Source organism: Tachypleus tridentatus, chromosome 10 (genome assembly GCF_004210375.1).
Source record: "Tachypleus tridentatus isolate NWPU-2018 chromosome 10, ASM421037v1, whole genome shotgun sequence".
Lineage (NCBI taxonomy): Eukaryota > Metazoa > Arthropoda > Merostomata > Xiphosura > Limulidae > Tachypleus > Tachypleus tridentatus.
The window spans coordinates 45,067,286-45,083,372 of NC_134834.1; the positions used below are offsets into that span (position 1 = coordinate 45,067,286).

Here is a 16,087-nt window from a genome sequence, read left to right on the forward strand (position 1 = left end):
GAAATAGGTCCAGTGAGTCTCAAGCAGGTTGTAGCAGTGCAAAGAGACAGAAAAGAGAAAGAACCCCAGAAGGAGAGTTACCTTCCAAACAATAATAACCCTCCTACTCTCCACGTTCCTCACCACCTTTCACTTACACCATCAGCTCTCCTCAGCACAGGTAAAGTGCAGTTAAATTTTCATTTATTGTTTTTTTATTGTGTTTATAGTTTTTGTGGTTGACTTTATGCATGTAAGTATTATTATACAGGTATAAATAAACAATATTTTTACTTAAAATGCTTCATAATGCATAATATCTGGAGGTCTGTAACAGATTAATTTAATTTACAGTATTTCTTATGGGAAAAATTGATTCAGTTTTAGAACAGCCTTCTGGAACGGATTAAGTTTGAGAACCGAGGCACCACTGTACTTTGAAAATTTGTGTTTTAAACAATGAGGTTGGTGAAGCATTTAAACTACAGCAAATATAATTTTACAGTATTATCACAACAACTAAAACACTTTGCAACTGTTTGTAAAGTGCATATATGATGTTGAAAATAGTTTATTATGACCTTCTCATACTCCTTTACCAAGATTATTGAGAACTAGGAGATGTTACAGAGAAACCTAAACACAGGAATATAAAGAGTGAAATCAAACAATTGTACAAGTGTACAATTTCCTCAAGAGAAATTTGGGAAATTGAAATTTAGGTCACTAAATATAAAATATCTTAGTTTCTGGAACATCAAGGTTTAATCCCAAACAGCTTTTACACTATTTATACAACACTCCCAGCTAGTTTCTGTCAGTGGTTTAGAAAAATAAGTTCCCTTTTTCAAAATGCCATGTGCTTGAGGATACTTAAAATAACATATAAAGCCTTTCAAGTAAAACAAAAGATATTTCAACCTTTGTAACAGCATCTTCTGAGATAAAATTCTAACTATGACAACAATAGTGACAGAATAAAGCTTGTGAATCGGTATGAAGTATTTTTTTTCTTTTCTTTTTAACACTACTTGTTTCACTGTTATCATACCCTTGTCCATGATACTCCTGGATGTCCAAGTGTAGATTTTCTACTTGTGACAAAATGATTTTAGACAGGCTTATTCTTGTTGTTTCTAGCACTGGCAGAAAAGCCAGAGAAATACTGTTTCTCCAGTATTGCATTTAACATGCACAATATCATTGTGATTTGTTTACTATGACTCATGTCTTTTGTTCAGTTCAAGATAAATGTGTAATATTTCACCTTCTTCACTTCCTGTATCATTTTAACTTTCAGTTTTAGCTGTTAATTCAAATAATTTGTTTCAATCGTTTTACTGAGTTAATGAGTTTGCATATCATTATTTATGACACAAATCTAAGGAAATTTCTACAATTTCTTTCAGGCTCTTTCATATTATGTTCTTCAGTACCATGATGAGCTAAATAATACCAAAAACTGCACTACAGCAAGGAATGTTTCTGCAGTATTTCTCTGCTGTTGTTTATCCAATTCCATTTGAGTTTATACATGTGCTTGTTAGTTGTGTTCCCATTATTTAATTGATTTTCAAAGTCTAGCCAATTCATCATATATTTTTAATGTTCTTTAATATTTTCATGTGAATTTAACACTTTATGTCTAGGCACTCTTTAAACACCTTTATGCACAAGTCATGAAGTTTTACTGAGTTAATTCAAAATTTAATTAAACAACTTTACTATTAGTGTATTCTAATGCAAGTAGTATTATCATGTACATTATGATTGAAAGTTTTATATTACACACTTTTGAATTCCTTTAGTTAAAAACACACTTTACATAAAAATACTTAAAACTTCAGTTTTTTGTCATATAATGCACAAGCAATGACAGATCTTAACATTTAGTCTCTATTACTTCAATAACAGCCCTTTTACAACATACTTTTGTCTAGTTTGAATCTACTCATACAATGCTCTTTATGCATTCTTACCTTAAATTCTACCACTAAGTCTGAGAATCAAGAAAAATAAATTTATTTACCCCCTTGACAAGCAACATGTACTTATCAGATTGACATGTTTATAACTTATAGAATCTACAAATGATAAAAAATTAACAATATTCTTTAAGGTAAATACATAGAATACCTTATTCATAGCTTCACTTGGAGCTACAGGAAAGTACAGTGGATCAACAGAACTGTCAGCAAAACCTAGGTAAATCAGAAAATTAAATAAATACAACTTAACAAATAGACTGTGTGGTTATACACATATAAATGTCACATTTTAAATGATGTTGATGACAAAAATACCTAAATTAATATATATCTAATGTTTAATAAGATTTAACTTCAAAACTAGAGAGTGTGAATAGAAAAACAGGTATTGAACAAGGGTGAATCATCAATAACTACGACACTTAAAATTCTCTAAGATAGGAATAAAATAAGTTAATCTACGAGACATTTTCTTTTCTTTTCTATTAGTTATATATTTACATCCCAGCAATACCAAGCATGGGGCATATGTATACCAAATTCAACTTTATTACTTATCAGTATCTCATCCAGTCTACCCTAAAACTGAAATTATTTTAAGCAGGATTATAATAAATTAACCTGAGAGACCTTGGGTTCAATTAAATACACCAACTGAAAGGGTTTTATCTTCTAAACCCAAAACTGTAATTAGATTTGTAACTGGTCATGGTTCAAGAGATGAAGGAGCTATAAGATAAAAGTTCGTCCTTGGAAAACAAAGTCAGAGCTAAAATGCGTTGAACAATTTTCAAAGTCTAATCAATTACCACTTCTAAGTCTAATAGTATCTAATTGGACTTCCTAACACAAGTTATAACGTTTTTCAAAAATTAAGTATGATGTAAAAATGGCAATACCAAAAAGTATAGAAACAAGGTAAGGATGAATACACAAAACCATACAAAAATCCCTACATAAGTAACCAGTAAGTACCACCAAGTCAGTTTTACCACCTTCACACATCAGCTTCTTTGTTATAAGACTGTATAACACTTCAGTTTAAATGCTTTTATTAAAATGTGAATTCACACAGTTGACAGGAATTCATTTAGTTGTAGATAAAAATTATTTGAAATATTTGACTACTTATATAGTGATTTTTATGTGGCTTTATGTATTCATCTCTTGTTTTTGTACTTCTTGGCATTGCCATCTCTACACCATACTCAGTTTTGGCTAATGTTTTTATTACTTGCTTTCCCTCATTTGAAAGAAAAAAAATTATTGAAGTGGGTTGACAAGTGGTGGGGTTAAAAATGGAATTTCCTTTCACTCTTGATGAATACAGTGGAGTCCTGCTATAACACAGAGCTTGGGCCCCAAATATTTCATTTAAATTTATCCTTGCAACATGTATTTCTAGTCATTTGTGTGATGTGTCAGTGTATTAAAGTACAATTGCTTCACAAATGTACAATCTCATGCCAAATAATACTCATTACCACCTAACAAGCAATTCAATAAAAATCAATAAAACTTTACTGACAAATATTTTCATGTCATACTTTATATAAAAATATATGTATCAGAGATTGGTTTTCTATATATATATAATTATTGTTACATTTTAAGAAAATTAACTAAAAATTAAGGATTTAAGTTGTTTGTTTTGTTTTTTGAATTAAGCACAAAGCTATCTAGCAATCTAACTATCTAGCACAAAGCACAATGGGCTATCTGTGCTCTGCCCACCATGGGTATTGAAACCTGGATTTTAGCATTGCAAGTCTGCATACATACCACTGAGCCACTGGGGGATGAGGATTTAAGTAAACAGTAATAATAATATATGCATATTCATAAGCACTTACAAATAACGTATATCTTTACTGTTAAATTCCAATCACCTGACAAGTTTATTGGATTGGTTCAGACTTTGTACAGAGTCATATCATACATATTTTCTCTCATTTTTATTACTTTTGATAATTCTTGTTGCAAACACTATACTATAAAAAAGTTGATAATTCCTCTTTCAGGAAAGATTACAATAAACTCAGTAGGAAAGTTTTGATAATTGTGCTGCTTATTTGCTAACAATGGTGTCACATTACAGTAGAATGTAAACAGTCTAATAGCAGGAACAGTGATTCATTGCTTTGTGATTGGCAGGTTTCTACTTCAGTAACTAATAACAAAATAAACATGAAATGGATGTAAAAAGGTCTGAAGTAGAACTTCTCAGAGGTAGTACTCTGGAACTATGTAGTCAATGGAGGACAGAACAGTACAACTCACTTCGTATCACAGTTTTCAACCTTTAAAGTTTAATGGCAGTTATAAGGGCAGTCAAATTGATACCCCATATAGAGTTAGGTCAGAAAAAATACCAGATAAAATAGTTTTTGACAAACAAAATGATAGAAATATATTTAGGAGGTTTTGGAGATTATGCATATGAAATCTGAAAATTTTCAGTTGGAGAGAAATGAAAGTATTTTTAATCTTAATAAGAAAATCACTTTGCGTTCAAAGCAGTCAACACTGACTCCATATATTCAGTTAAATATTTAGTAAAAAAAATTTAAATTCTTCTCTTTTCTTCTGCAAAAGACTTCTAACATTTACTAAAGATCTGAAAATTGCATGAAGATAGACATGTTAAAATTTATAATATGGAAACTGATGATGATGTAGTCAGTGTAATCCACCAAGTCAATAGAGAAAAAGTTAACTGCTTGACTATTGGTTATGCCTTCACTGTTATTTTAATAATTTTTTTTTATAATAAAACCTGTAGTCAGATTCAGAATTGCTTATGAAATGGCAGTCTCATGAATAATTAAAGGGCTCAGCTAATGAAATTTCTTCAATGCAATTGAACACCATTTTTTTGTTGTATACCCATGAATCAAGTTTAGAATAGGGTCATCTGTATTTATACTTATACCTATACAATGACAAAAAATCATTAAAAAGAATATCTTACACTACTGTCAAAAAATTGAAAAACATTGGCCTGTATTTAATACTAAGGCTATGTAAAGATGAACTAGTTTAATTTTTGGTAAACATTAGGGCAATTTATTAAAAAGGAACATATTAACATGTTTGCTGCTAATTATGAGTTAACTTGTAGCTGACAGAGAGGTCAACATTGCCAGATACGAGAAGACTTGTAGCAACTTCTTTTAATGTCAATTGTCTTATTTTCTTTTCGACGCTGAGGGTTAACATTTATATTTGAGGCTGGCAATCTCAGATATCAGTTCTTGACTTAAGATAGTTCAAGGTATCTTGTATAGTGGACAGCCACTTTCCTGGTGCCAGTTTTTTCATGATAGTCCATGGAACAGTAAGATCTGGATCAAGCAACTTAGTAATTATATTACACACCACAAGGATACCTCTAGTGTTCTTGAGGAATAACCCAGTTCATCTCAACAGTGGGCACGATTCCAAAGTTTCAGAAATATTTCAGAAAAAGGATCATTAGAGAAAATGAGCCATTTACATGTCTTAAGGGTAAGTTGGCAGGAAACTACCCCAAAACGAAACAGCACCTCTCCTCAGTAGATCCCAACAGCAAAGAAACAACATGAAAAATGACAGAGCAAATAAAGACAATCCCATTAAAACAGAGGTAATGAAAAGGTATCCCCACAAATCCCTCACAAAATTGGTGGTATGTCTCAGAAAAAAAGGTGCATGGCATACAAGTACCACAGGAGAGTCATAAGGATAAGACAAAGGTGGTGAAACTGGACAGGATTGTAAGATCAGTCCTCCATACAGGCAGTAGTGATTCTAAATGCTGAAAATCAAAAAGGGGGTAATCTTCCTGATAGTAAGTCAAGGCAAACTGATATGTGGGTCATGAAAGGTGAGATAGCACCAGCTCATAACTAAGAAACAAAATGCTAAGCACAAACCCTGACATCAGAATAAACAAAACAATATACTGGGAGGAAGAAGTGTTGTAATAATGAATGAACAGGATTAAAAGAAACTGAAGAAATGGATAAACTGTAATAAATCTGAGAAATTATGTCTCAAAAAAATTAGTTAGGCCTGAAATATTCAGCAAAAGAAATAAGAGAAGGTACAGCATAACTGGGAGGAGGGAAAAGGCTGTCAAATTACTTGTTTTTATGGATAAGTTTGGCAAGTTCAAGAGAGAGACAAGCACTATAAGGAGAAGAAGGTTGACTCAGGTAATGTTTAATGATGAATTAAAGTAAAAATTCTTCAGTTGAGTTCCTCCAACCTGAAGCCTGTGTAATTATGTTAATAGGAGATTGTAAAATCTCAGAAATGGTAACATTAACTTTGGTATTCAACATAAAATGAAGAGAATTTGAAAATTGTTCCAATAAAAAAAATCAATGCAAGTTATCACTAAAACCTGCAAAACATAAAACAGTAGTAAAAGATATACACAATCTTTCCACTTCATATGATAACATTAACCGAAAAACGAGTAACGAGAACACAATCTCATATACGTTAATAGAAGCACTGTCTAATGAGAACTGATAGTTTTGCAGAATTGAGTAGAGGGAGTCGCATCAGTCATCTAGGTGATGGATTGTCATATGGTGATTTTGCAAGCAAGATTCAATTGAACCATAATGATCATGGGTTATGTGGGAGTGCAAGACTTGTGGTATGAGAAAAAAATATTTTTGCATAGGGGACAGCACTGAACAAGCATAGCCATATATGCAAGAGAAGGTAATGTACCGTATCAGAAATGCATACTATAGATAATATGCAACTTACTGTACCATAAAAATATAAAACTTTAAACTCTTTCTGCTTTACTAAGATATCATCATATCTGTTCAACAACATTGATACACCCCTTCCATATCCTCCATCATTTAAAAAATGTCTATAATTCTCTCTGACTCTATTTGAGATGTTTATAACCAACAGAAAGATATTATTCTAAAATCTATAACAGATGACTGCTGTTTTTGTAGACAAAGCCGATATTTCATGGGGAGTTTTATGTGTTGAAATTAAAAACATTGCTCCAACAGTAGTGGAGTTTTAACCTATTTATATATTGATTTGAAAGCCAGATATAACAGAAGCAATCAAAATGTAAAAGTTTGAAACTTATTAGGTTAGACAATAAAACTAAAATGAAAAAATTAAATTCATTTTTCAAAAATTATTGCAAGCTGCTGTTGTCAATGTAAATTGACAGTTTGTTTTCCCTAAATTCTTGCTGGGTGATTTATCTTGGTTAGGTGCAGTTTAAAGAGCAAAAAACAATAAATGGAACAAGATCTGAAACTTTTAGGAGCCAAAGCTAAATTAACTCAATAAGAATGCCTTATAATGAGGCATTGCACCAGGGTATTTAGCTTTTGTTTTGTTTTTCCTAATAGAAAAAATATACACTTAGTTTTTAAAGTCAAAATTACAGTTTTTGCTAGTAGTTTGAGTACTCTCATGTCTGGGTCTGATACTCAGCAGACTGCTTGAAGAATTTAAAAGTACTGTTACATTATTGACCATAGATTTTATTAAGTTTTTTTCTTATAGCAAAGCCACATTGGGCTATCTGCTTTGTCCACCAAGTAGAAATATTTATTAAGAGACTACAGAAGAAAACATAAGATTAAGCATTACTTGGAACTTCATACTTCTATCAAATGAAATATACTGAAGTACTGAACTTCTCATACACAGAGAAGGGTAATACATGCTAGTAAATACCGAATATACACTACAAAAATGGAGAAAATGACTAATTTTAAGGTGAAGAATGTCTTTAGTGTAAAAGCATGACATTTAGCATACACTGCCCAATACAAATTTGCACTAATAATAATACATAACAGCACTATAACAAAATTTCTTCATTTTAAGTCACTTTCACCACAGCCAAACTCACAAGGCCAGATGGATACTAAGCAAAAAGTATTCCAAAGAGTAGTATATTGAAAACGAAGATACAATAGAAACACTACTGAATTTCCACTGGAAAACTATACTTATTGTACCATAAATGATTGATATAAGTTATGATACTTCAAAGCATGCAAGAAATTACCATCAGAGAAGCCCAATAACCATGAACACTTTTGGAAGGTGGACTTTCCTACACTCTCTAATGAAGAAAAGTCCACTTTCACAAAAGTTCTCATAGAGTTTTGTTTATTTTGTGATATAGCTGGTATCAGTCTTACTGTGACATAATATATCACACACAGTACTACTAGATGTCATGCTCTGCCAGTTAAGCTATTCTACACCTTAAAATTTGTTGTCTGGTAAACAAATTGCATAAATAGTTTTAAGATCTTATATGTTGTCATTTATTTATTTTCCAGCACCAATTAAATTAAATATGTTCAGTAATAACATGTGAATATAATTTACAATTTAATACCAATTGTAGTAACAAATTTATAAAATAGTAGTTCAATACAATTTTGAATACAAGTCAACAAGCAGAGGGAGTTAATATATTTTGTGTATATAATTTGTGACTAATGATTCAAGAAGTCATTTCTAAATACTTGATAATAAATACAGGAAAAAATAATTAAGCCTTGCTTCACACACAATGCATGTCAATATTTACAATACAAATGTGTACATGCTTTTAAATATTCATCATTTTAACTAATATCTTGTAATACTTTGGGACAGGTAAAGAATTCAATGTTAGAAATATTAGAGTTAAGACTTCCTTGATTCACCATTAACCCTTTCTTGATGGGTCACGGTCGAAGACCATGCCATCACATTTGTTGAGTTGAACTTTATTGAATACTATTTTATAACTTTATTCAATAAGTTTGGAATCAAAGTGTAGATTATAATTCAAACTTTAATATTAGATACAAGTTAATTTCTTAATTTAAAAGTGAATATTAAAAGAACAAACCTAAATATAGAGTTTAGTAAGTTATGTGGTATGTTGAATGCAGCATCTATTTAAAATTAGATGTTTGTGATGTCAAAATACTAATAAATAATTTCATACAAATTAGGAACTCGAAAATTATCAATATTAACAAGCTAGAATATAAAATAAGAAATTCTTATCTTTTTTTTTTTTTGATGAAATATGGCTTATGTACTGAATCAAACAAAGTGGCCCCATTCACCTCTTTCCAATTTTGGAAACAGTCCCTCATATACACTTACATCAACATATGGCATGTGAATAACTAATTGACAACTTATAATGTCCCCCTAGTGGTTTTCTGAGCCATTTTAATCTGTGAAAAGGCTACCACTTTCTTTCAAACCAAGATTTCAAGAAGATATGTTGTGTCTTTAGTCTGCTTGAAGTTTTATATTTTTATAAAGCTAAATACATCAAAATTTTAAAAGGCTTAGGAACATATGTCCAGCTACAACCGAGTTCAAAGGTCATAGCTATAAAAGATAACTGTCTGCTTTACTTCTTTATTTATCATTCTGTGTTTTAAGAAAATTAAGTTTAATAATTTATTTCTAAATAGTAATAGTCTATATACATATGATGTATAATAACTGAAACGTGACTGTATGTTACAAAATACTAGTCCAGTAAAACCCAGCCAAGACAGGGAAGACTATAGGTTACCTTTATATCACAGGATACATAACATGAATGCATGTGCACTACATCAATGCTAGTTATGTAACATTACCTAGGCATAACTGGAAGGTCAATACAAGAAACAATAATAAATATGTAACAGATATATAGCATTATGAAACTTAAGCTACTTAGACTAAACATTTGTATTTTTGTGTTATAATATGTAGTCATACTAACACAAAAAAAGCATAATTTATATTTATTTCCTAATTCTTTTATGATTGTTACAAGGTTGGTCAACTGACAGACCCCATATAGTTAGATTAAGAGTATAGAAAATAAAATATAAGGTATTACTGAAAAGAAACATTTGAAATGTCCTAAATAATCTGCTTCTTTTATGTATAAAATACTTTTATTCTTCACTAAAAGTCTACCAAACTGTATAACAATTCACATGCTGTATCAAAAGTTGTAGTGCAAATATTAAACGTGTAGATGAAGTAATATATATTATACAAGCTAGTCACAAAAGGGTTAAAGAAACTATGTATCAGAAAGTGACAAATTATATAACTTCTCAATTAATTGCAATTTTTTCTACATTCTATATAGGTAGTTTCCTTTACAGTTAACCACTTTGTGAATTACATTTTCAATCACCAATTACAGCAATAGTATAATAGAAGTTAACATTAAAAAATGACTTCATTTTGTCTTGTTTATTTATTGTTTTGTGGAGCATTTCAAATCACTAATGTAAGTGACAAAAAGATGTAATAAAATATAAAATACAAAGACTGAGTATGTTACAGTACCATGTAAAAGTGTTAGGACAAGAGAACATTTTGTTATTCTTTCCATTTTATGGGACTAATTCTTCCATACCATTCATAATGTAAATTTCAACACTATGGTAATGTTTCACTGACCCTAGTTGACAACTGAATAAGCCAGAGTAAAAATACTTATTCTTTAGAATTCTTACATACACATACAAAGGGCATGTCAAAAGGGTCCTGCCTGAATGAACTATACAACATATGGTACTAGTACATGCTATAAGAAATCAATTTAATGGCACTCAATCAATAGATCCTTGATAAATTCATTGTTTAAACACCTCATATCAAGTATTGTTGTCATGCCATGGCCCAAAAAAACATAGAAAACTGTCAGTAGAGTTTGTAGAAATTTTTACATGATGCTGGTTGGACTCTCCAGCAAATTGCTGCTCTTGGGATAGAAGGAAGGCTGCCACTTATCTCAAACATAAGATAAATTACCATGTACCAAACTACAGAAAAGTTTCCAGATCTATCATATCAAGAAGACTCAAAGAGAACGGAATACTTGGTCATGTAGCAGTTAAAAAACATTTACATCAATTTCCAAATACTGTCAAGAGACTGAAGTTTGCTAAATAGTACAAAACTGGACTATTAATGATTATAAAAGGGTGTTATGGACAGATGAGTTCAAGTTTGAAATATAGGATTCAAAATGTAGGTTGTATATCTGGTGGAAGAAAGGTGAAAGATACCTACCTCAGTGCATAGCACTTACCATGAAGCATGGGGGATTCTGTGTGATGGTTTGGAGTGTTTTTCTGTTGAGGTGACAGGAAATACTTGCAAAATGAATGGAATAATGAACCAGTGCAACTACTATCAGATATGGATCTGTCATGGTAAACTCAATGGTTTGTGTATTTTTGGTAAGGGAGTTTACTACCAAGAAGGTAATGACCCCAAACACTCATCCAGCCTAAACAGAAATTACTTAGCTAAGAAAGAAATTGCTGTTATCATTTGAAATGATGCAATGATCCCCACACAGCTGTGATCTCAACCCAATTGAGCAGATATGGGTTTGGATAGATTAAAAACTTGACAAATCAAAAGTTGCTTCCAAATAAAATTTATGGGAGTTTATTAGAGACATTTCAGTAAAATCTGAAAGGTCACTTTGATTAAATAAGTTGCAACAATTCCTGAACGACTTTCTGGAGTTGTTAAAGCAAAGAAGGGAACACACAAATTATTAACTGTTTGCTGAAGTACTTCCATCAAGTTTCCACTGTACCAAATATGAAGATTACTAAACATTTTTGTTTTACCTATAACTTACCTTCAATTGTTTGTTAAAAATAGTCTGAAATCTAATTTTTGACTTTTTCCTAATACTTTTGCACAATATTGTATATTAGAGCAATATTGGAGTTTTATCACACTACTGTTGTCCATTTCACCATGTCCAGTTATAATCTGTTTGATGATTGTGTACCATGCAATTCTTTTTAAATTCTATGAAGGTAGTTTTCATTTAAGGTTCACTGATTTGTGAACTACATTTTCAATCACCACTTAGGGCAACAATAAAAGAAAAAAAATCAAAACTAAAAAATGATTTCATATTGTCTTATTTATTTATTTATATTTTGTATAGTTTCCATTGTAAAGCAGTCATGTCTAAAACAAACACCCCTTTGTGCACTTTTTCTATAATCTATCTAGTATACAAGAATGACAGAAATACCTAGACAATGAACACAGGGTGTCTTTATATGAACAGCATAAATTCTGATTCCATTTTCCAGCTATTTGAGGTAGTTGACAGATGACAAAATGTCATAGAAGAATGTGTATGAGTTGTGTTGTTTTCCCAGGTGAAAATCCTTTTTGATTATATTGTGTACTGTTGCTTTGTATATGTGGATAGCTTTTGTCACTGAACTTTGTGCTCTTGGATTCTTTATACTGGGATATACTTATTGTGCGTTTCTTTCTGTGTTGGTCACGTTCCAAGTTGACCTATTTTCTTTTGTTTACCAAAGCCATTAAATACCAAAGGATATTCACAGCCTTGATCTGAAGACATCTTTATGACTTGATAGCATGAATATTTTATCTTGGAAAAACCATTACCTTCCCTTTCAAAGCAATATTTTTGTTCTCATCCCACTATCTCTAAAACAAACAATGTCAAAAAGTCAGTCTGATTCATGCTATCCACTGTGAATGTATATCAGCTGTATTTTTCATCTCTGTATACCACACTCAACTCTGAATTAGATTTCTCCAGTAGCAGTGCCATTCAAGGTAAGGTATTTCAAAACCATAACAGTTAACTTACCAATGATTTTTGCCAAAGGTTTAAGTTTAAATGTTTCTACAGCTTCTCTTGTCATTAAAACACATGCAGCAGCACCATCACCTAAGCTGCTAGCATTGGCAGCAGTAACCGTTCCTAATACAAGAGAAAATTGTTTAAAAGACATAGTACCAGCTGTTCAGTAAATTCAGTATTACTTATTTTAATAATATACCTTAATAAGATAAAAGTTAAAGTAATACAACATCACATTTTGTATTACAGCAAAAGGTTTCTGCTTATATGCTCAAAAATCAATGTATATGGATTGTTAACACTTTTACAATTTGTTTTGAACTTATATCATAAAGGGTAACATATTTGTGTTTCACTTGAGAAAGACACATTTTCAAAAAAATTGAGTTTTCTAATTATAAAAATAATATTTATGCAAACCTTTAACTAAAATAAATATACAATTTAAACATATGCACCAGTCAGGTAAAGATTCATTATCAGTGAAGCCAGAGTTAAGACTGTTCAAATAAAATGAAAGAAAAAAACAGGGCTCAGCGCCACTGGCTTTAATTTTTGTAGATATACTACACTAGTCATCTGAAACTGCATTATATCAGAAATTTGACAGACATGGTCTGGTTTAACTAAGTTTTGATTAGTATCTATCATTACTGAAAAGAATAGTGAACTTTATTTCATTTATAATTTCCTACTTTAAAAAATAATGAGTTTCTTTAGATCAAACAGCCAAGAAATTTTGTAAATATCTATATTTTATACAAGTTAGCATTTTCCTAAACTGAAAATGTATTTCTAATAATACTTATTTCCTCTCACAAATATAGCTATTCATCAACATCAACTTTGCCTGTATAAACACTGGTCTCGCATACTGGTCTTTCCTACCCCTCTTTGCAAATTTCTCCACCCTCATCAATGTGGCCTCTATCCTGGTACTGTATCAATGTGGCCTCTATCCTGGTACTGTATCAATGTGGCCTCTATCCTGGTACTGTATCAATGTGGTCTCTATCCTGGTACTGTATCAATGTGGCCTCTATCCTGGTACTGTATCAATGTGGCCTCTATCCTGGTACTGTATCAATGTGGCCTCTATCCTGGTACTGTATCAATGTGGCCTCTATCCTGGTACTGTATCAATGTGGTCTCTATCCTGGTACTGTATCAATGTGGTCTCTATCCTGGTACTGTATCAATGTGGTCTCTATCCTGGTACTGTATCAATGTGGCCTCTATCCTGGTACTGTATATAAGCACTTCACTTTGGTAATGTAATCACTTTTTCAAGACTTACACTGGCTTTTAATGGGGAGGCAGAGTGGGAGAGTGTCTTATTATTGGGAATACATTTTCAGTTTGGGAAAATATTAACTTCCAAGACATACTTACCATTACTGACACTATAGCTAGAATCCCACAGATGAGAAGGTGGAGGGGGCTGGTGTTGGTATAATCCATACAGAAAGTATTACACAAGTGGGGGGAACCACACTATATTTTGAACAGGTATGTTCTTCATCAGGTATCTAGTATGTATCAATTATGGAACAGTACATAAATAATCATTATAAGCCAGCCCCAAACAGATAGCAAAGGTTTCAGCACTTGGAGTTGGAATTAAAAGGTCTTGGTCTATATATCCCATGTTAGTGATGTCATATATATACACTTTCAACTGGATCCCACACTGTAACCACAGAGTGTAGCATTTAGCACCACATGAATTACAATGAGAAAGCTGGCAACACTAAAGTGGACAAACTTTTTCTTCCACCTAAAGAAGCCCAAAAGTCAGCAGACTCAAAATGATGATATTGTGTATGTCTCAAAAAGACAGAAGTTAAAATAATACAACATCATATCCTGTATTATAGAACTCACCTGGTTTGGAATTATGGAGATTCATCCTCACTCCTCAACCAAGTAGGCAAGGAGTATTCCACTTACCCCTAGAATTATGGAATGGATTTGGAACCTTTACTCAACCATGGGCCTAGGATGGGACCACTTCTTGTTTGAAATTATGAGGAGATAGTGGATGTTTTTCCATGAACAATGTACAAAAACAACACTGATAAAAGAGAAGGGCCATGCACATCCCACCAGGATAGTGTTAAATCTAAGCCGGAATTATGAGAGGACTTTAGCAGAGACTGGTGCCACTCCTCCTGACATCTGGGAAAACATCCAGAGACCTGAATAGGAGGGCCACCAACTTCACCCTCTTCTCAAAGAGTGTAAAAATATTCTAGAGGAGAAGCCTTTGTCCACCATCCCAGTGACTGGAAACTAGGCATAGTAAGAACTCCATAGCTCCACTAGTAGAATCTGGGAGGGGTGAGGGGTAATGCATATTGGAAAGTCCTGAGAAACACTGCAATAGGCAAACCAAGTTCCCTAAATTTTTAAAAGCAAACCAACCTCAATTTGTTCAATCTCATGACCAGCAGGTAGAGGCATAATTCCCCTTTCGCTTTTACTCATAGCAGTTCATGAATGGCAGTCCATAATAATATGGTAATACCATCTTGTAAGTGATTAGACAGTCTTATGGAACACCTCATTTCTATAGAGTATAGTGCAACCAGCAGTAAGAAGAATCAAACTGGCTGCTAGTGTGGAAATGGAATAAGAAAAAAACACTTATCCAAGCAGCACTCATCACAAAGTGGGAACCAGTAAAAACAAGATATAAGGGACCATGAAAAATAAGGAGACACAACTGTAACAAAAAGTACCCATTCCTCCTTAACATATCTGACAGCTGTTTTTAAAAATGGTCATGGGGTAGGGGAAAACTCCCAAAAGAAAACAGCCTGATCATACAAAGGATGCGAGAGAAACACATTGGGAGATTTCTGCAGAAGGGTCTGTAAAATGTTCTTCAGTGAACAAGTGAAATGACCAGCAAAAGACAAATGTGCTGAATCAAGTGAAATTTAACTTGGAATATATCTCACCAGTAAAGACCAAAATATGCAAAATGAATATCGGGGAATCCACCTCTAAGCAAGTGGGAAAATTAAGAGAAACTGAAAGTTCTCAATGAAAACTCAAGATGATCACCACAAAAGGAAGTAAAGTGGAGCAAGGGAGGAGCAGACTCAAAGTGAACAAAGAAAAGCCTCAAAATCTCGCATATACAAATGATTAATTGAAGAAGAGGGGTAGAAGGTAGATTCAACCTGGACTCTTAAGAAGCCTACTTAGTGAAGAAAGGTATCAGAAAATAGACTCTAAATTCTCCCAAAGATCAACAACAGCAAAAAAAAGTCAACTTCTGAGAAAACATCCCAGGCCAAATGAATTTCTTCATCTTTCAATATATAAAAAACATGGACAGCCCCAATTAAAAGTGATCCCTCCCAACTGCAGAAAGATGCTACATAACAAGGAGGAGTAGGAGAGGTCTGATTATCCCGACTTACTGACAACAGTAATACAGGAATTCATA

At 32.4% G+C, this 16,087-nt stretch overlaps 1 protein-coding gene across 5 annotated transcripts in view; it reads right to left on the minus strand.

Annotated features, from left to right (window-relative positions):
- The window catches only part of LOC143229179 (acetyl-CoA acetyltransferase, mitochondrial-like), a 69,217-nt gene that overhangs the window by 9,830 nt on the left and 43,300 nt on the right, over positions 1-16,087 (minus strand). For 4 of the 5 annotated variants that reach the window (XM_076461110.1, XM_076461109.1, XM_076461108.1 and 1 more), the window contains exons 10-11: positions 12,637-12,750; positions 2,116-2,180 (exon numbers count right to left, since the gene is read on the minus strand). In XM_076461110.1, coding sequence (XP_076317225.1) covers positions 2,116-2,180; positions 12,637-12,750 — 179 coding nt within the window. The remainder of the gene's footprint in view (positions 1-2,115; positions 2,181-12,636; positions 12,751-16,087) is intronic. The other variant, XM_076461112.1, reaches the window with a different exon arrangement.